The sequence below is a fragment of the Pipistrellus hanaki genome, assembly GCF_964339955.1.
Source record: "Pipistrellus hanaki genome assembly, chromosome: 7".
NCBI lineage: Eukaryota > Metazoa > Chordata > Mammalia > Chiroptera > Vespertilionidae > Pipistrellus > Pipistrellus hanaki.
The window spans coordinates 12,794,784-12,816,833 of record NC_140509.1 but is presented as its reverse complement, the minus strand read 5'-3'; the positions used below and the strand labels follow the sequence as shown (position 1 = coordinate 12,816,833).

General features: G+C 40.3%; 2 protein-coding genes across 7 annotated transcripts in view; one reads left to right on the top strand and one right to left on the bottom strand.

The window, feature by feature from the left end:
• Window positions 1-676, bottom strand: part of POLH (DNA polymerase eta) — a 32,873-nt gene extending 32,197 nt beyond the window's left edge. For both annotated transcript variants that reach the window (XR_014795486.1, XM_084889545.1), the window contains exon 1: window positions 397-676. The gene's annotated coding sequence lies outside the window, so the exon portion shown is untranslated. The remainder of the gene's footprint in view (window positions 1-396) is intronic.
• Window positions 677-734: 58 nt separating this feature from the next.
• XPO5 (exportin 5) overlaps window positions 735-22,050 on the top strand; it is a 56,647-nt gene continuing 35,331 nt past the window's right edge. For 3 of the 5 annotated variants that reach the window (XR_014795484.1, XR_014795485.1, XM_084889543.1), the window contains exons 1-13: window positions 747-1,035; window positions 2,544-2,665; window positions 3,580-3,652; window positions 4,912-5,049; window positions 5,594-5,776; window positions 8,570-8,596; window positions 8,970-9,155; window positions 10,248-10,324; window positions 13,466-13,565; window positions 14,883-14,966; window positions 15,538-15,663; window positions 16,807-16,897; window positions 18,879-19,007. Coding sequence is in view for 3 of the 5 variants with exons in the window: in XM_084889543.1 (XP_084745669.1) it covers window positions 931-1,035; window positions 2,544-2,665; window positions 3,580-3,652; window positions 4,912-5,049; window positions 5,594-5,776; window positions 8,570-8,596; window positions 8,970-9,155; window positions 10,248-10,324; window positions 13,466-13,565; window positions 14,883-14,966; window positions 15,538-15,663; window positions 16,807-16,897; window positions 18,879-19,007 (1,441 nt within the window). In the remaining 2 variants the exon portion in view is untranslated. Of the gene's footprint in view, window positions 1,036-2,543; window positions 2,666-3,579; window positions 3,653-4,911; window positions 5,050-5,593; window positions 5,777-8,569; window positions 8,597-8,969; window positions 9,156-10,247; window positions 10,325-13,465; window positions 13,566-14,882; window positions 14,967-15,537; window positions 15,664-16,806; window positions 16,898-18,878; window positions 19,008-22,050 lie in introns of all 5 variants that reach the window. The other 2 variants (XM_084889544.1, XM_084889542.1) reach the window with 2 other exon arrangements.

Sequence of the window (22,050 nt, the reverse complement as noted above, 5' to 3'; positions counted from 1 at the left end):
TTCCACCGTGAAGTCATACAACACTTCAAATGATCAAAACCGCACAAACTCTCCACCGCAATTTTTCAACATCTCCACTTATCCCAATCTGTACAAGTTTGGTGCCCATCAGGTGGCAATACAATCCAAGGAGAGTAAGGACAAGGGAAGAGGGAGGTGGAAGAGCTATAGAGACAAAGTTCCCGCCCCCCCTCCACACACACACACACACACACACACACACACACACACACGCCTCTCGGAGAACACCAGGCCCGTACCTCTCTGGATGTATTTCTATTTCATGTCATTTTGGCCCGATGTTGTCACCAGCCACAGCTGTATCATAAACCAGTACCCCAAAGCCACACGAAAAGTTTGTGAACAGTGATGCCAAAAGTTTCCAAATTCTCTTACCAATGTGGCAGACACCCGGCAAAACTGTCAACCGCGGACGCCGCGAATGCTGGGCTCGGTGTCTAAGGTCTCGAATTTCTGTCCCCTTTCCGGGAGCAAGTCAGCCGGTACCGAGAGATTGATCCCCGTCAGGATGGAGACACGGACCAAGAAGAGTCGCAGAGGATCCTTGCCCGGGCAGCGGCCCTCACAGCCTCCGCAGCCAGCCCCGCTGACAGATCCGGACTGCGCGCCCGCCGCGGAGGGCGTTGTCGCGCCTGCGCACCACGGCTCTTCCGTCCCCCGCGTCGCCCTTCGCGGGGCAACCGTCACAAGGGAGCCGCCACTTCCGCCGGCGCGTGCGCAGTGGAGGGCTGGGCGCGTGTGCAGCGCCGGTTCTTTCCCCGCCAGAGCGTCAGCTACTCCTCCTGCTCTCCCCCTCCCACCCCCAGCCCTCCGCTGCCCGGCACTAGCGTGAGGCCCCGGCAAGGGAGCTGTCTATACCTTGCGCTCCCGGCCAGCCATAGTGCGCTCTCGCGGCGCGTGGCAGTAGCCATGGCGATGGATCAAGTGAACGCGCTGTGCGAGCAGCTGGTGAAAGCGGTGACGGTCATGATGGACCCCAGCTCCACCCAGCGCTATCGGCTGGAAGCCCTCAAGGTAGCTGGGGTCTGGCACCCTCCCGGGCCTGCCCCGAGACCCTCCCTGAGCCCATAACCCTGCTTGTCTTCTGCTCATGTGGCCCTTGGACTTCCCTCCCCAACCCGAAGGGACCTTCCCTCGCCGCCCTCCGCGCCTCTTCCCATTCCCAGCCTACTCTGCTCGCCTCGCCTCGCCTGCCCCTTTCCCGGGACGCCCTGGTCACGAGCTGCTTTTGGCGGTCTTTTCTCACCACCCCTTCCCGCTGCCCCCTCCTCTCCCTGTCCCCGCTTCTGTTCACTGGTGTTCGCACCAACCAGACCCTCCCCACAGCTGGCTGCACTCACTCCCCCAAGCCCCACATCCCCTCGCCTTCCCCTGGCGCACGTGTCCATCGCGTACTCAGCACCAGCTACGTACATTCTTTATGGTCTCCCCTGCACTGAATGTTTCCCCGCTAGCTCTCTCCTGACCTTTTACTTAAAACGCTACACCCCTTCCTACCTTCTTACGTGCCTTGGTATTTTGGACTAATTCTCACACGTCCTCATGTTTTTGATTGCGTGACAGTCTTAGGCTATTTTGCGCAAAGATGAACTTCCACCACTTACTTTGCATTTTAAAATACAAGGGCACTTTGATTTCCTGAAAGTAGTTTTCTTGAGTTCCTGGCTGTACTGCCGGGACTGACTTGTGATGCTAATACAGGTGGGGATGCTACTGTAATTCCCGCATCAGACAATGTATGTGGGCTGTGAGAAATAAAATAACCATTAGGAAAGAAATACTTGTGCTGTGCATAGTTTAAGTGATGTACAATGAGTATCACTTAGAGGAAACGTTACAATATGTAGGTGTATGCTACAATTTGGAATCAAAATAGTTGGGTTGTATTTGTTTTTTACTATGAAGTAATTAAAAATAGATACAAAAGTAGAGAGACTACTGCAGTTGTTTTGTGTATATCCGTTGCATAAACTCAGCTGTTATAAAGATTTTACATTTGCTTTATTCCCACTCCTCCACCAAAAATTTTTTAAATAAATCATAGAAATTGTTGTTTCACCCCTATATACTTCAGGGGTGTATCTCTAACATATTTTTAAAAAATATTTTTAATTGATTTCAGAGTGGGAGAGAGAGAGAAAAACATCAATGGTGAGAGAGAATCATTAATTGGCTGCCTCCTCCATGCCATTGGGGATTGAGCCTACAACCCCCTGCATGTGCCCGGACCCTGACCATGAATCAAACTGTGACCTCCTGGTTGATGCTCAACCATTGAGCTGCACTGGCCGAGCGTAACATAATTTTTTAGTCTTTTATGTCAGATTTTTTTTTCAACATTAGTTGGATATTGCATGGGATATCTGGAACTATGAAAGTGAAAGGAATGTTTATCAGTCTTTACACGTAATATTGATCTGTACTTTGGATCTTAAAAATAGAGCTCAGGTTTGAGTTAAGGTGATGCTTTTTTAGTCCCTACTCCTGGCTCCTAAGGGAAATGTTAACTTTTCTTCTTTCAGTTTTGTGAAGAGTTTAAAGAAAAGTGCCCTGTTTGTGTCCCCTGCGGCTTGAGGTTGGCTGAGAAAACACAAATTGCCATCGTCAGACATTTTGGCCTTCAGATCCTGGAGCACGTTGTTAAGTAAGGAGCTTTTGGGTGTTACCACTGAAGCTCGTGAGAGAGCAAATCTTTATTTCTTACATAACACATGGAGATACTTTTTAGGCGAGCAGAAAAGAACAGTCCCCAAGAAGGAAGGATTGGTCCTCTAGAGCAGGGGTCCTCAAACTTTTTAAAGTGGGGGCCAGATCACGGTCCCTCAGAGAACTGGAGGGCCGGACTATATGAACTACTAATTCCTACTGTAACACCTCGGCTGCGCTCACTGCCCAAAAAACCTGGCGGGCAGGATCAGACTCCCTTGGGGGCTGCATGTGGCCCGCGGGCCGTAGTTTGAAGACCCCTGCTCTAGAGGGTATCACAACCTCATGCTGTTCTCATTCAGGACAACCTTTCTCTTCTTCAGTTTCTTTGTCCATGTAAAGTGCATAGTACATACTAAGCATTCTACAAATATTAACTGATAGTCATTCAGCCAGCATTTATTGAGTTCCTACTATATGCCAGTAGACCTCAAAGTTTTTTTTAAAAAGACTTTGTAAATCATCACAAAAATGGAATTAGTGATATCAAATTGTATTAAAAAAAAAAAAAAAAAAACCCGAAAAAACTATTGTTGCAGATGTCCCAGGTAAATACATTTGCTTTTGTCTGTCAGGAAAATCAAGGGGAAAACTGATCTGTGCACAAATCCTCTGTGGATTCCAATTAATGGACCATTGCCTGTATAAAACTCTTTCCCAAGAACTTTTCTGTTATTAACATTTTGGTTAAGTGTGGACTGTTGTGTTTGTTCTTTGAAGCATATGAGATCAAAAGCATAATTTCTTAGTGAAATTGCCAACATAATCTAACACAAGAATCAATCCTAGTCTCATAAAGAGAAGACTTTTCATGTTGACTGTTCTGTTGACGTTATAAATTTTGGTGGCCAGGTTTCGGTGGAACAGCATGTCTCGATTGGAGAAGGTCTATCTGAAGAACAGTGTCATGGAGCTGATTGAAAATGTAAGGAATGGTTGGTTGGAAGACTTGTGTTTCTAAGATAGTTTAGACAGAGTGACTCTTTCAATGTAGCATTTGTGTAACACTCACTGGTTCCTCATATGTTAGCATGCTTTGTATGATATTAAATGTTACCTTCAAAGTAAAAAGAACCATCATCACAAGCAATAATTCATCACAAATGCACTGTATGATAGTAATTGTAAAAATATGCAGAATGAATTTGTTCCAGGAGTTAGATTCTAACTGTTAGAATATGACTTTAAACATATTTAAAATCCACAGCCTTTTTTCTTTTTTTACAAAGGTCATAAAAAAGTGGAATCTCTACCTCTGCTCATCCCCCAAATCTGGTGCCTTTAATAGGAAAAAAAAAATTCCCTTCAAAACTATTAATTATCTTAGGATTTGTATTTTGCTAGTTGTGGAAAATCTTGGTAAAAACAAACAAAAAAACAGCCCTAGCTGATTTGGCTCAGTGAATAGAGTGTCAGCCTGTGGACTGAAGGGTGCCTGGTTCAATTCCAGTCAAGGGCACATGCCCGAGTTGCAGGCTCAGTCCCCAGTAGAGGGCGTGCAGGAGACAGCCAATCAAAGATTCTCTCTCATCATTGATTGTTCTATCTCTGCCTCTTCCTTCCTCTCTGAAGTCAATAAATATATATATATTAAAACAAAACAAAAACAAAAAACAAACAAAAGATGAGTGAGAGAGGAACATTGAGAGGTTGCCTTTGCACATAGCCTGCTGAGAATCAAAACACAAGCTTTCAGTGTTTGGAACGACCCTACAACCACCTGAGTCATACCAGCCAGGGCATCATTAATCTTGATATCAAACAAAGGAGAGTCTCAGTAGTAGTCTTTCTGTTTTCTAATACTACACAAAGGTAAAATATTTAGGGCTCCTAACTCCCAATTTTCAGTCCCTCAATGTATTTCTTATTTCATATTCTTCCACCCTGGCTTTCTTACAAAATGAAACAATATGAGATTCTCTTCAGTTTCTAAAGGAGAACCAAGATGTCTTCCTGACTCTATGTGACAGCCATTTTATAGGCTAGTGCAACCCTCACTTAAGATTTAAGTGGGGAGAACAATTAGTAAGAATGCAGGACAAGTGACTCAGACATGGAAAACAGGTTGGTTTATTCTGTTTAGTTTAAAAGCAGGCCTCTTGATGAGTTTTCCCACTTTTATGGCCCACTTTTTCCCTTGAATTCAATCCTGCAGACCACTTAATATCTCTTGTTCTTTTTCAGGGAACACTGAACATCTTAGAAGAAGAGAATCATATTAAAGATGTTCTGTCTCGAATTGTAGTAGAAATGATTAAGCGGGAGTGGCCACAGCACTGGCCTGACATGCTAATAGAATTGGACACTCTTTCCAAACAAGGGGTATGAAATACAGCATTTTTTGTTGTTGTTATTCAGGGGTTTATTTTATTTTATTTTTAAAAAATATATTTTATTAATTTTTTACAGAGAGGAAGGGAGAGAGATAGAGAGCTAGAAACGTCGATGAGAGAGAAACATCGACCAGCTGCCTCCTGCACACCCTCCACCAGGGATGTGCCCGCAACCAACATACATGCCCCTGACCGGAATCGAACCTGGGACCTTTCAGTCCGCAGACCGACGCTCTACCACTGAGCCAAACCGGTTTCGGCCAGGGGTTTATTTTTGTTTATTGATTTGAGAGAGAGAGAAACATTGGTTTGTTGTTCCACTTATTTATGCATTCATTGGTTGCTGCTTGTATATGCCCTGACTGGGAATTAAACCCACAACCTTGGCTTATGGTGACGATGCTCTAACCAACTGAGCATCCAGTCAGGGCAGGATTTTGTTTGTTTGTTTTGTCAACAGAAAAGAACCTTTAGGCAAACCTATAATGAAAATATATTTGTTTAATTTAACTAGCTTATTTCTGTTAATGCAGGAAACACAGACAGAATTAGTGATGTTCATCCTTTTGAGACTGGCCGAGGATGTAGTGACCTTTCATACACTGCCCTTTCAAAGAAGAAGGGACATCCAGCAAACATTAACCCAGAACATGGAAAGAATCTTCAGTTTTCTACTTAACACACTTCAGGAAAATGTAAACAAGTACCGGCAAGTGGTAAGGAATATCCCACCTCCCTGAAGGTGTGTTTTTTAATGAGTGTTTTTTTGTTTGTTTAAAGTTCAAATGAACAAGGAACTGAGGTGTCTTGTTCAGCAAAAGAAGAGGATATTTTATGAGCAAAAAAGGAAAGGTGACAGGAAAAACAACTGACTTTTTTTTTTTTTTTTTTAACTAATTTTCTAAGAAACTCAGGTCAGTGAGTTTCCATATGTACTGGGGGGAAATAATTCTTTTTATAGTGAGAAATTTTTTTTTAAATAGTGCAAAAATGAAGGTTAATTCTTAATATTTGAAAGCCCAGATATCTTAATAGGTCAGGGTAGTTTCCCGGTTAAAATTTAAGGTCTCATTTAGTGTTGGTCCCATTTGTAGTGTAAACTGCCAAGTTTTATTAATCTTGACTACATGCTTCTTGGTATTTTGTTCTTCCTGATGAGGTATACTTACTCTTAATTTTAATTGCCCCTTTCTGCAGAAAAGGGCAAGCCAGGTACTCTCTTTCTAACCATTTTCATTGTTAGCAGAGAGCCTTCAGAAGAAGGCAGTATAAAAATTAATCTAACATAATGTCCTCATCAGAGGGCAATTTAGCCCCCCAGGTTGTCACATTAGGAATTCCTACTGGCATCTAGTGGGTAGAGACCATGGATGCTGCTAAACATTCTATAATACACAGCCCCTATAATAAAGAATTATCCAACTCAAAATGTCAAAAGTACTGAGTTGAAAAATCCTGATCTAGAATTCTCATATGTCCTTATTTCACAAAATAGGTTGAATTAAATATTAGTTATATTTTTTATGCCTCTAACAGCTTCATTAGGTCTGTTTTCAGAGAAGCACTAGACACTAACACAAATGGGAGAAGGTGCTATGAGCTGTTTTGGTGGGGAGGAACTAACAGTGAATACCTAGTATATACCATTACAGGGTAGGGCAAAAGTAGGTTTACAGTTTTGAAGACAAACTGAATTTATTCTTGTATTATTATTTATTATTATTTTCTAAAACAACTGTAACCTACTTTTGCCCCATCCTGTCCTTGTTTGTACTTTATATGTTATTTAATCCTCAAAACCAACCCTAAGAGTCAGAAAATATTGTCTCCATTTTACAGATAAGAAAAACCAAGGCTCAGGGTAATTATTAAAGACCCCCTAATCAATGGTTTTTGTAGAATTCAAGCCCCATTCTTTTTATGAGAGTGGACTTTTCCCCAAAAAATTTCTCTCCAAGATTTTTCAAAAGAAAATATTAAGGAAATAAACTTGCATTAAAAACCTTATGTATATTTTTTCGTTTCCCTAGGAGATTTAATCTCTAGGAGGAGAACAAATTATGAATACTTAGTTGCCCTAAAAATCTAGCCAAGTGCCAGATTATTGGTGATAATCTAACACAAGTCAGAAACATCTACTGTGGTGTGTGTGTTTTACCCCTCTTTCAGTTTTTATCTGTGCTACCACTTGTGCCCAGGACCAGAGCACACCAAGAGCCATATATTGTACCTTGAATTTCTCAGTTTGCTTGTAGTTGCTTCTCTGCTTCCATCCCTTCACCTTCCCAATTGGTGTCTTCCAAACAAGGGGTGTGATTGGATGGTAAACAGTGATGGGATGAATATGCTCACTTTCCCTGTCGTATCACCTGGCTCCTGCACTGGTCCCAAGGGCATGGAGGATCCAAACAGAAAGGAAGGATTTGTAGGAGTGGAGAGTAAAGGCTGGACTTGGCTGTTGTCACTTGGATCCCTTTTCCTCCTTGGGCAGCATTAGTAGATGCTGGTGAGAGGATTCTACCCCATTAACACACCTACATGAACACTGCTAATGAAGGCTTAATACTTGTTCTTTATGAAAATATTTTTTATAATTGAGAAAAGGAATTGTAAAACAAATTCTTTATGGTCCTAGTGGTGGTAAGTTTTTAGGTATTTCAGTTGTTATTCCTGCTTGTATTCTTTTTCCTTTTAACAGTCTTCAACTCTTAATTTTAATTTCAGAAGTTTCTCAGGACAATATTATTTTTATATACTTATAAATTATAAACATTGTGTAATATTTTTACAGAATTTGGGACATATAGGTAAAAAAAATCAGTCATAATTGTATGTTTACTGAACGGACATTATTTTGATCTGTTTGGCATCTAATATTTTTGTGTACGTGTTTTTCCTATATGTCCATCCATATGTGGTCATAAATTGTATTGATTTAATTTTTTAAAATTTATCTTTATTGTTGAAAGTATTATAGCTGTGTGTGTATCCCCATTAATCCCTTTTTTCCCACTCCTGCCCCCTCCCAGGCTATATTGATTTAATTTTGTTTCTTGCTTTTTTCCATTAGCATTACATCATTTCAGTATACCTTTGCCAATTATAATTTGTCTTTTTATTTTTTTAATTTAAAAAACATGCTAATACTTTGCTTTAAACTGTATTTCTTTCATCTAGCAATATTGAGCCTTATTTGTTGTTCACCTTTTGGTTGTATTTCTTTGTAAATCATGTGCTTTGAAACTGTCTTTGTGGCTCTGAATGTTCTAACAAATTTGTATAAGCTCTTTAAATATTAACTTTTTGTCATGTTGCTAAAATTAAAGTAACCCATTCTTCTTAGGAGGAATATCAGTTATGTGTTCTTAGTAAAGTGGATTCTGTCCAAGATTGAAAGTTGAATCTATATTTGAGAATCTATTTGAGGATCTTGATTATGGGGATGGAAAGTTATTACATGCCCTTTTGCTCATTAAAAACATTGGATCCTTATACTTCTTTTCTTTCAGAAGACAGATAATTCTCAGGAGCCCAAGGTAAGAGCTCTTTGTGGCTTTGGAAGGAGACTTCTTTGAGATATCCACCTAGTGGAGGGTGACTTCAGCCTTGGTTTATTTGATCATTGAGCTAAGGTGGAAGGAAGTTAAAATTACAATATTTGAGATTTCTTATAGGAAATATAATGGACTCACATATCAATATGGTCTTATTGATATATTGAGACTGCTGGTGTTGAGAAATGAATGTGTTCATCAGGAGAAAAAAAACATTTGACTTATATGAGTACACTTTTTTTTAAGTCATTTTCTTTTTGGAATTAGAAAATAGAAGGAGCTCAGGTGTATAACCACTGCTTTCTTGTCTGTGAGTGAGGACTTAATGGTCAAAAAGTTATTTCTTTTCATTCAGGCTCAAGCAAATTGTCGAGTAGGAATTGCAGCCTTAAACACGCTGGCAGGTTACATTGACTGGGTGTCCATGAGTCACATCACTGCGGAGAACTGCAAGCTCCTGGAGGTACTGTGCCTGCTGCTCAATGAGCAGGAGCTTCAGCTGGGAGCAGCCGAGTGTCTTCTCATTGCAGTGAGCAGAAAAGTAAGTTGCCACTTCAAACTGACTTTATCCGTCAAGTCTCTGAGGGGGCTGTTTAATTGTTGTGGCAGAGAGACATTTAAAGGTTTGGGTGTTGTTGTTTTTTCCTTGACACCAACTAACTACCTTTCTTCAATCCCTTTGTTGTTGTTTTGTTTTAAAATATATTTTTATGGATTTTGTAGAGGAAAGGAGAGGCGTTAGAGAGATTGAAACATCAGTGATGACAGAGAATCATTGATCCAGTTGCCTCCTGCATGTCCCTCTACTGGGGATCAAGCCCACAACCTGGGCATGTGCCCTTGACTGGAATTGAACCTGGGACCCTTCAGTCTGTAGGCTGATACTCTACCCACGTAGCCTAAACAGCTAGGGCCCTTCAACTCCTTTGGACAATAGTTTGCCAATATTCTAGGGATTTATTGGCAGAATATACAGAGGTCTGTCAGGCTACTTGGTTCTCCATATAGCTGTGAATCTTATCTTTTCATACTTAAGAAATAAAGTTTAAAACTCAGTGTTTATGTCAAAGAATTTTTTTAAAATATATTTTATTGATTTTTTTACAGAGAGGAAGGGAGAGGGATAGAAAGTCAGAAACATCAATGATGAGAGAGAAACATCAATCAGCTGCCTCCTGCACACCCTCCACTGGGGACGTGCCCACCACCAAGGCACATGCCCTTGACCGGAATCGAACCTGAGACCTTCCAGTCCGCAGGTCGACGCTTTATCCACTGAGCCAAACCGGTTTTGGCTATGTCAAAGAATCTTAGATGATGACTACACTGGCTTTTTATCTGTCTTGACTAACAATAGAGACCATGATTCTATTCTCCATAGGAATGCTATTATCAGCTGTAACTTATTTATCTTTCATTTCAGCACTGTTGACCAGCACATTTAAAAATTTAAGTTTTATCCAGATTAGGTTTTAAAAAGCTGGCTTTGCTCTAGTGTTCAGTCAGTCTGGGGGCTGTAAGAGAAATTATGAAGTCAGTATATTTGATTAGATAGGTAAGAAGATGTTAGTATTTGAAGGCTTTTAATAATATAGTTTTCCTATTACCTTTGTTTCCCTAAAATTGGGTCTAGGGCAAGTTGGAAGATCGGAAGCCCTTAATGGTCTTATTTGGAGATGTTGCTATGCATTATATACTCTCTGCTGCACAGTGAGTATCTACTTTTCTATCTTTTTTCTAATTCCTTTGTTATTCTGTATATACTTGAATATCTTATCATACTTCAAATATTCTTGGATATCTGAAGTTCCAATCTAAATACTAGCAGTCAATTGACAGTGTTTCTAATTAAAAAATCAGGCAACCTTGGGGTTAAAGATCAACCAAAGGACTTGTATTCATGCATATTAGCATAACCAATGGTCACAGACACTGGGAAAGTGGGGACTTGCCCTCGAGAGTGGGAATGGCTCAGTCGGGGGAAAAGGAGACATATGTAAAACTTTAGACAATAAAAAATAAAGTCAGGCAACCTTCAAGGGACTATTGAATCTTTTTGAAGACCTTATACTAGAAATAAATTGTGGCCACTAACTCAGCCCCCTCTCACTTTCACAGTTTTCTCCATTATCCCCAGACAACTCATCTTCATGATTCTCTTTGTCTGGTTCTGATGATCCCTAAGCCTCCTAGTTTCCTTGGTGACTAGGTCTGAGAATGGTTAGATATGGACCCGAGTCTGTCCAGGGCCTGCCTGATTGTAGAACTTCAGACACTCCTCCCTGATCTTCTCATCAGAGTAATTAATACCTGAAGTGTTGAGGCTCTTAGAAACAGCAGGAACAATGTGTACAATGAGAAATGTGTGCATAAAACCTATAAACATAGTCAATGTCCTAAAACAATGTCTGCTTGTTTTCTTCTAATTGCTCTGGAAATTTTTAAAAAAATATTTTTATTGATTTCAGAGAGGAAGAGAGAGAGATGGAAACATCAGTGATGAGAGAGAAACATTGATCGACTGCCTTATGCACCCCACTGGGGATTGAGCCCACAACCCGTGCATGTCCCCCAACTGGAATCGAACTTGGGACCTTTCAATCCCACAGGCCGACACTCTATCCACTTAGCCAAACCAGCCAGGGCTGCCCTGGAAAATATTAAAGCATTTCCTGATAATGTGTTTCTTACCAGGGAATCACATAGAACTGTGTCTTACAAATAGTTGAAGCTGTTGCAGCACCCTCTTTTCAGTACTTTTCACTAATTCTTGGTCCCAAGGATAAGTGAAAAGATGTGTGACACATATGTGTTACTTAAATTCTCTTACATCCTATTCTAATACAGTTATGACTTTCTTTTCTATGAAGACTATAGCTCTGTTTTTAAGGGGACCTGTTAATTAAGTGAGTGACATTTCTTTTGAGTAGCCACTGTAGTTTCTGTCTCCCAAGACCCATTAGTTCTATAGAGACCATGCCATTCACCTAAAGGTGTCCTATCTCTATGATACAAATACTGGTTAGCAAAGCTACGATTCTAACCCAAGCAAGCAGACTCTAAAGCCTGCACTGGAAACCATAATGCCATACTGCCCTTCAATATCACTAGAGCCTAAGTCTTGCTTACCTCAAGGCCTACACTTTTTACATTATACTTGACTGCCTCCAGAACACAGCTGATATGGCTGTTGTCCCCACTGTTCATTATTAATTCTTACTGCTGTAAATAGTTGTACATCATAACAGGTCAGGTTTTTTTATTTTTATTTTTTAAAGTATTATATATATCTCCTTCTCTCCCCATGGACCTCTCTCTGGCCATTCCTACCCCCCAGCACATGTCTTCACTCCCCTACTGTCTGTGTCCATGGTTTATGCTTATATGCATAACAGGTCAGTTTTAAAAGAGCAGATAAGGGATTACAGATTTGAACTAAAAAATGAGACATAAAGTTATGTTTTTAATTATAGTTTTTTTAAAGACTATTTTTTAAGTATATTTTTATTTTTATTGATTTCAAAGAAGAAGGGAGAGGGAGTGAGAGGTAGAAACATCAATGATGAGAGAATCCTTCTTGCCTCCACTAGTGATCGAGCCTGCAACCCGGGCATGTGCTCTGTCTGGGAATCGAACAGTGACCTCCTGGTTCATAGTAGACACTCAATCACTGAGCTGACAGCAAAATTCAGGGGAAAGTCCAGAGATTTCCCATATACCCCCCATCCCAACACATGAGTAGTCTCCTCCGTTAGCAACATCACTAACCAGAGTGGTATATTTGTTACAATTGATGAACCTACATTGACACATCAAATCATCCAAACTCCCTAGTTTACCTTAGGGTTTACTCTTGGTTTTATACATCCTATGGATTATAAGCACTGAATAATATCCCAGTGTCAGATATATCAGGGTTTATTTATCTATTCACCTACCAAAGGACACCTTGGTTGCTTTCAAGTTTGAGGAATTATGAATAAAACCGTTAAAAACATCCAAGGTTAACATACTATAAATAATTCAGGCTTTTGTATGAACACCAGTTTTCAACTCCTTTGGGTAAATACCAAGGAATTTATATCAATTGCTGGATTATATGATAAGAGTACCCTTAGTTTTATAAGAAACTATCAAACTGTCTTCCAAAGTGGGTGTACCATTCCTACCAGCAGTTAATGAGAGTTTCTGTTGCTCCATATTGTTGATAGCATTTGCTATTTTTATTGTTAGATAATTGGCTATTCTAATAGGTGTGCAGTGGTATCTTGCTTTAATTTGCATTTCTCTGATGATATGTAGAGCATCTTTTCTTTTTCTTCTTTTTTTTCTTAATATGTTTTTATTGATTTTGGAGAGGAAAGGAGAGGTAGAGAGATTGAAACATCAATGAGAGAGAATCATTGATCGATTGCCTCTTGCACGCCCCCTATTAGGAATCAAGCCCACAACCTGGGAATGTGCCCTTGACTGGAATTGAACCTGGGCCCCGTCAGTCCACAGGCCAATGCTCTGTCCACTGAATCAAATCAGCAAGGGCTTTGTGCAGCTTTTATGTATAGAAGTGTATAGATTGTTCTGTGGAGTCACACTCAGGGTTTATGTCACTATTCCAGAATACTCAAGGACCATATAAATTACCCAAATTAGAGAATCTCTTGATGGATGAAATTGCATTGAACGCTATATTTTTTCTGTCCATCTCTCAGTGTTTGCAGGGGTTTTTTTGGTGGTTTTGTTTTTAAATAACAAGTTTAAATGTTGCAGCACAGACCACATATAATTCCATTTGATGGGAATCCCTTTGGTTCTCTTGATGTGCAACTAATCCACTGTTTTCTCATCTTACAGGACTGCTGACGGAGGAGGCTTGGTAGAAAAACACTATGTCTTCCTGAAAAGACTTTGTCAGGTGTTGTGTGCTCTGGGCAATCAGCTGTGTGCGTTGCTGGTGAGCACTTACTTTCTGGAGCATTTCAAGGCCAATTGAGGAGAGCTTTTATTTTTTCTAATTTAACTTAGTTTTTAAAAATATATTTTTATTTCAGAGAGAGGAAGGGAGAAGAAGAGAGAGATAGAAACATCAATGATGAGAGAGAATCATTCATCGGCTGCCTCCTGCATGCCCCACACTGAGGGTTGATCCCGCAACACGGGCATGTGCCCAGACTGGGAATCAAACTGTGACCTCCTGGTTCATAGGTCGATGCTCAACCACCGAGCCATGCTGGCCAGGTGAGGAGAGCTTTTAGAAAATTATATTTGTGTTAGGGCTGACACATGCCATTGATTTTAGCCTCATATGGAGCATTGCATGTATTAATAGATTATTTCATGTGGTTCTATAGATTAAATTCTTTTAACAGTTTAAGTGATGTAAATTTCTTTTAACAAATCAATTATTATCAACAGCAAACATTCACATAAGTTATTCCTTAAAGTCAACAGTGCTATTCTTGTGAATTTTGGTACTTACAAAACATCAGCCTGCTGAGTGCATTAACCCTTAAAGTCCTATTAGATTATAAAACATTATGGGTTTGAATAAATAATCCTTTCCCCAAATTTAAAGGAACTATTGTTGGATCATAAAAGATAGCAAGTCCGATTTACGTAGGAATACCTGTCTTTAGGGAAATAATTAATACTTAGTCTTGTAACTTGAAAGATAGGATACTGGGACAGACATTTATCTTTTATGTTGTATCTTTTCTTAGTAGCTTGAATAGTTAGAGGATAGAGCTTTAGATGTAAGAGTGATTATTTAATGGGTCACAGAGATGTGAATAGTTCAGAAATAAAGAAATAATATGGATATCTTTTTTCTGTGATTTCTGAAATGAATACTCTCTTGTTTTACTATTTGACTACAGAATGTTTTTATTTATTTACTTACAGAGAGAGAGAGAGAGAGATGTGACATCAGTTGGTTGCCTCCCGTATACCTTTGACCAGAAATCAAACCCACAATTTGGGTATGTGCCCTGACCAGTAACCAAACCTGCCATCTTTCAGTGTATGGGATGATACTCCAAGCAATTGAGCCACACCTGTCAGGGCCAGATGAGTTTTAATGATGATACTTAGGGAGGTAAAGTGGCTTTCCTGTTTTTTAGCTCTTGAAATGAGATCTTTCTTAGACTACAAGGAAGTATACAGTCGTTTCAAAACTGAAATTTTGGAGAACTTACCTGAATTTGTTATTCCACTCTTCCCACTCCCCTCCCCTAATCAACATCATTAATTTAATGGACTTTTTGTCATACAGGGTGTGGATTCTAATGTAGAAACACCAGCAAACTTTGGAAAATACCTGGAATCTTTTCTTGCTTTCACAACGCATCCAAGTCAGGTAAACATTTTGCAGGTAACTTTTCGAAATTTGAGTTAGGTAAGCCAAAACAAAACACTATGGCCTAAAGTAACCAGCAGCTTACATATAAAACATGACTCCTATGGCCCTAGAAAATAACTGCAGTATCATTAAGAGACTTGCTGAATCTGCTTCTTGAACCAGCATTAAACCATCAAGGTCAGCAGTTTTCCCCCCCAGGTAACATTATCTTGATAAAGCTCAATCAGATATGAGGTATATCCCAGGCAATTTACTACTAAAGATATTTTAATACAAATTAATTTCATCCAACTCAAGATTTTTCTTATAATACCACCCTGGCATAAATGAGAAAGGGGTAGATTACAGTTCACATTCCAGGAATCCCAACTAACCCACAGTCTTTCTTATTAATGTGTGTCCATAGTGAGTGGTCATTACTGATGTACTACAGTATGGGCAGTTCAAAGTTTTTATAGAGGTTTATTTTCATGAGAAAATATTGTTGATAATTACTAAGCTAAGTAATAATCTTGGTTATATAAAATCCAAATCCTTAAACAGGTTTACTTTTTTCTCTCCCCTTTAGTTTCTACGCTCTTCAACTCAAACGACTTGGGGAGCCCTCTTCCGGCATGAGATCCTGTCCCGTGATCCTTTGCTATTAGCAATGATACCAAAATATCTTCGTGCTTCTATGACAAACGTGGTCAAGGTATGCAGTGGTGATCTAAACAGGGGAAATAAAGATGAGTACATATAATATGACTTCGATTGGCATATTGACAAAGCTGTCTTGGTTACTGTGATTCCCTTCCTTGGGCATATTCTCTTATTCCTCAAGAAGAAAGCAGTCTATGGTGGTTATAATATATACCGTTTCTTGGAGCACTTATATAATAGCACCAATATTGGGCTAGATGCTAGATAAAAGAAGTGATAGGGCAAGAACAGTGGCCATGACCATACAATGAGATAATTGCTTTTCAGAGATTAAAAGCAAGAAGGATGGTAGAGTGAAGAAGACTTCAAGGGGAAGTAATATCTGTTATGAAGGTCAAATGAGAGGAAGATGAATAAAAAGAGAGGGAAAGTGAAAGCAGATTGTGCACTATCTCAGAGTAGATAGTTGGTTATGAGTTCCCTGAGATCTGCTAAGGACTCTTATTAGTACATTGATAAATGCTTAATCTTGGTTTGTAAAATTGGAGAATGGGACCCATTTAAGAGTCCCTTTATATCTTCAAGGAATGCACCTAGCACGTACCACACGTGTCTTTATTGTTTGCCATAGTCTTTATTCCTTTTTGAATGAAACAAAAAGTTCCATGCTTATTCTCAGGGTCCAGCATTTAAGGAGGCAGATAGTTTTCAGTTCTTTTTTACTTATTTCATGCTGTGTTAGCACTCTATCATGAGGCATTTTTATACTCAGACCCTTAATAAATTCCATAATTTAATTCTCTTTGAGGAACTTGGAAGAAAGAAACAAGTAAAACTTCTCTTTTCTGCCACCCTTAGGATTATTGGTACTGGGACCAAGTTGTTGATGGGGAATAGACCAGAGCAGTTATTTATTTTTTCATGAACAACAGGCATTTATTTCTCACAGTTCTAGAGTCTGCAAGTGCATGATCAAGGGGCCGACAGACTTAGGTCTGATGGAAACCCACTTCATGGTTCATTGTGGCCATCTTCTCTCACTGTATCTTCACATGGTGGAAGGGCCAGACCCAGTTATTTATTATAAAATATCTCAATGTAAACCCTAACTCTTCTTAGTGCTTGAATTCCTGGAGTTCAAGACTCTTGGTAAGTCTATTTTCATCCCTTATACCGACTATCTTTCTCTTTCCAGATGGGCTTTCCTTCTAAAACAGATAGCCCCAGCTGTGAATACTCTCGGATTGATTTTGATAACGATGAGGACTTCAATGCTTTCTTCAACTGTAAGTGACCTGGAATTACTCCCAACAGTCTCAGAATGGCATCTGTTGTGAATCATGGCGCATGACCCATGGAGTTCTATATTAAAGAGCCCTAAATTTGAACAGCTGCCTGATTAATATCTAGTCTCACATTTCAGAGGGTGCTGGGATTGTACTTATATCAAGCCTGGTATTCTTTCACTATACACACACACACACACACACTACCTTTGGAGATTGATTTTTATTTTTTTTAATATATTTTTATAGATTTTAGAAACAAAGGGAAAGGGAGAGAGAGAGATAGGAACATCAATAATAGAGAATCATTGGTCAGCTACCTCCTGCACACCCCCTATTGGTGATTGAGCCTACAACCCAGGCATATGTCCTTGACTGGAATGGAACATGGGACCCTTCCGTCTGCAGGCCTGCACTCTATTAGGCCAAGCCGGCTTTATTGAGATCTAATTCAACAATTCACCCACTTATAGTATGTAATTTAATGGATTTTAGTATTTTCAGAGTTGTGCACCCCTCACCACAATCAATTTTAGGACATTTTCATGATCCCAAGAGACTCTATACCCATTAGCAGTCAGTTCCCAATCCTCTCTTTTTTCCCAGCCTTGGGAAACCACTAATTCACTTTTTATTTCTATATTCTGAACATTCTTCTATATAATAAAGAGGTAATATGCAAATTGACCCTCACAAGATCGCTGCCTACGACCATACCGGCAGGGGGATTAGTGAGGAATGACCAGACAACTGAACAAGCAGGCTGCATGGGTTGACAGGCCAGCGGGGGGTCTGTGAGGGGCGAGCAGGCTGGCAGGGGCGGCAGTTGGGGGTGACCAGACTGGCAAGGGAGTGGGGGCAGTTAGGGGCAACCAGGGCAGCAGAGATGTTAGTGTGGGTCAACCAAATGACTGAACAGCAGGCTGTGTGGTTTGACCAGGCTGGCAGGGGTACTGTGAGGGGCAACCAGACCGGCAAGGGGGTGCTAGTTAGGGATGATCAGACTGGCACGCAGAGGCAGTGAGGGGTGATCAGGCCCGTGGAGGGGGGCAGTTAGGGGCGACCAGGCAGGCAGGCAGGGAGCGATTAGGAGCCAGCGGTCCAGGATTGTGAGAGGGATGTCTGACTGCCAGTGTAGGCCTAATCCCGGATTTCAAGCCAAAACTGTCAGTCAGACATCCCCCAACGGATCCCAGATTGGAGAGGGTGCAGGCTGGGCTGAGGGGACACCAGGCCTCTAGTTTCATATAAATTGAATTATACAACACTAGAGGTCTGATGCATGCTTTTATTATTATAGATGTGATCTTTTGAAACTTTCTTTCACTTAGCATAAAGTTTTTAATATTCATTTATGGTATAGCATGTATCGGTACTTTGTATTGTCAATATTTTATTTTATGAATATGTACATTTTAATCATCCATTCATAAGTTGATGGAAATTTGAGCTGTTCCCACCTTTTGGCTATTTAGAATAATCTATAATAATAAAGTGTACTATGCTGATTAGACTAGACAGCCGAATGACCTTCCAGACGTCCTTTCAGACAACCTTTCGGATGAAGCCAGGGCTGCAAGGGCCAAGCCCCCACCCAGTTTGCTATAACATTGGTGTACAAGTTTCTTAGTTTGCATATGTTTTTATTTCTCTTAGATATATGCCTAGGAAGGGAATTACTGAATTATGTGGTAATTTCATGTTTAATGTTTTGAGGAACTGCCAGGCTGTTTTTCACAGCAGTCTCCATTTTATATCTGTACCAACCTGATCTTTTCATTCCAATAGAAATGGGAGGCCATGCTTTGTTTGCCATTTGCAGGATCTAACTGCAAATGATAGGGTACCTTCCAAAGATAATTTAAAAAAAATTTTTTTTTTAATGTCTGGATTTGTTAACAAGGCTTTTTTGAACATTTCCCCCCTGGAATAGATAAATGAACTAAATACCTATTATCGACTCATGTCTTTCTCTTGGCAGCCTCCCGGGCCCAACAAGGAGAGGTAATGAGGTTAGCATGTCGTTTGGATCCCAAGACTAGCTTCCAGATGGCTGGGGAATGGCTAAAGTATCAGTTGTCAACTTCTGTTGATCCTGGATCCATAAACTGTAAGTTGTTTTTTTTTTTCTAATCCTCACTTGAGGACATGCTTATTGATTTTAGAAAGAGAAACATCCATGTGAGAGAGAAACATCCATTAGTTGCCTTCCTGTAAGTGCCTGGATCAGGGATCAAACCCACAATATAGGTATTTGCCCTGATGGGAATCAAACCCGCAACCTTTCAGTGTATGGGACAACACTCCAACCAATCTGAGACATAGGGTCTAGGCTAAACTGTAATTTTTTTAAATGTCTGAACATTAGTGAAATAAACCTTCTGAGTTACACTTCAAAACAATATGCTAATAAGTATTCAAAAATGGCTTTGCTCACTGCCCAGTTCCATTCTAGGGAGTGCGACTCCATTTACACACTGGGAAAGCAGGTAACACTACATTTTTTAAAAAATATATATTTTATTAATTTTCTACAGAGAGGAAGGAAGAGGGATAGAGAGCTAGAAACGTTGATGAGAGAAAAACATCGACCAGCTGCCTCCTGCACACCCCCTGTGGGGGATGTGCCCGCAACCAACGTACATGCCCTTGACCGGAATCGAACCCGGGACCCTTCAGTCCGCAGACCGATGCTCTCCACTGAGCCAAACCAATTTCGGCAACACTACATTTTTAATCTGTTTAAATTAGATAAAACCACGTTCAGTTTTGCCTTTGTTTTTCCTTTTTCACAGAATCAACTAATTGTTTATTGTTGATTTAAAAAAATATATTTTATTGATTTTTTACAGAGGAAGGGAGAGGGATAGAGATTTAGAAACATCAATCAGCTGCATCCTGCACACTCCCCTGGGTATGTGCCTGCAACCAAGGTACACGTCCTTGACCAGAATCCAACCTGGGACCCTTGAGTCTGCAGGCTGACGCTTAATCCACTGAGCCAAACTGGTTAGGGATATTGTTGATTTTTTTCACTTCACTTCAGGTACTATCTTAAATTGATGTCTACACCTAACTTTTTAAAGCTTTTCAACCAAGCTTTGCATAGTACCACTCCTCAACTCAGAAAGAATGTGCTGTTATCCAGACATAACGGGAGCAGTACAGGGACTTCCCATTCAGCCACCTCAAAATCTCTGGGCAATGCCACTTTTATATAAAATCAAAATCACTGCCCTCTACCCAAATGCATAAGCAAGGTAATTTCTTTGTTCTCTATATCTTCTGTTTTGTCATTAATGCATAGGCAACAGGGTTAATAAAGCAGGAAAGAGGTAATAAATAACTGCTTTCAAAAGGTCCATAGTAGCTGAAACTGGTTTGGCTCAGTGGCTAGAGCGTCGGCCTGCAGACTGAGAGATCCCAGGTTCGATTCCGGTCAAAGGGCGCATCCCCAGTGGAGGGTGTGCAGGAGGCAGCTGATTGGTGTTTCTCTCTCATCAATGTTTCTAACTCTCTCCCTTCCCTTCCTCTCTGTAAAAAATCAATAAAATATATATAAAAAAAAGTCCATGGTAATCATCAATTACCATGTACATTAGTTATTGATAATCATGGGATTTAGCTTTCAGTTTTGCATATTCACAATTGACTCTGAAAGTCCTTGGTATCAGGTAACTTGAATGTTTGCAGAGGCTCAATATGTTGCATCAAGATGAAGATAATAAATTTGAGTTCTAATGGAAGCAAGAAAAGTTTGTAAATCTTTTCGCCTATGCCTTGCTGTTTGAGTGATGTGGCTTGATGATACTTGTGAACTTGGAAGGTGGCACAGTTCTCTAGCCATAGCTCTTGCATTGTTCTGCGGCTTCTGCATGTGAAGTAGTTTTTTTTTTTTTTTAATCTTATGTCAGTTCTTTGTTGGAAGGATTATTTATGGTCTTAAATATCTTAATTATTTAGATTCCCATGGACAGATTATAAAGAGGGAAGAAGAGAGAACTTAATATTTATCAATTGCCTCTAATTGCTCAAGTACTGTTTTTTGTATGTATGTTTGTTTTTTGTTTTGTTTTTTAATCCTCACCCAAGGATATTATTCCACTGATTTTTAGAGAGAAGGAAAGACAGACAAATGTTGATATGAGGGAAACATCAATTGGTTGCCTCCTACACTTGCCTTACCAGGGCCCGGGCCAGAGAGGAGCCTGTAACCGAGGTACATGCCCTTGATTGGAATTGAACCTGAAACCCGTTAGTCTGCAGGCTGAAGCTGTATCCACTAAGGCAAACCAGCTAAGGCTGTTCTTGATGCTTATATCTATACGATTGGCCTGGTACAAAGATTCATGTACATTGAAAGGAAATTAATTAGAAGGTGGCCAGAGGGACGGGACTGGGCGAGACGGGTCGGACATACCCTGGAGCCAACCTCCCTCGATCCCTCCCCTGCCAGCTGCACCTGGGGCATGTGCAGAGTGAGCAGGGTCCCTTTAGCAGGTGGGGTCCCTCAGCCTGGCCTGCATGTATTGGGCTAAAATCAGCTCGCCGACATCCCCTGAGGGGTTCCAGGGTGTGAGAGGGCATTCTGCAAAGTTGTGTTGAGTGTCTGCCCCTTGGTGGTCAGTGTGCGTCATACCTGTTGGCTGGTCGGCCAGTCAGCTGGTCACTTAGCCTTTCATATATATAATTTCTTATTCAGTACTCAAAATGGTTTTATAGATAAGGCTCCTAGAGCTCAATTCAGACAGCTGATTGTAAGCAGAATAGGAACTCCTTTTTATTTTATTTTTTATTTTTCTAGACTGAGGGGTTAGATCACTGGTTTTCAACCTTTCTAATGCCGAGACCCTTTAATACAGTTTCTCATCTTGTGGTGACTCCTAACCATAAAATTATTTTCATTGCTACTTCAGAACTGTAATTTTGCTACTGTTATGAATCGTAAATATCTGTGTTTTCCGATGGTCTTAGGCTCTACAACAGTGGTTCCCAACCCACAGATAGAACCACCAGCAGGGTCGACCCTTTAATACAGTTCCTCATGTTGTGGTGACCCCCAACCATAAAATTATTTTCATTGCTACTTCAGAACTGTAATTTGCTACTGTTATGAATCGTAAATATCTGTGTTTTCCAATGGTCTTAAGCTC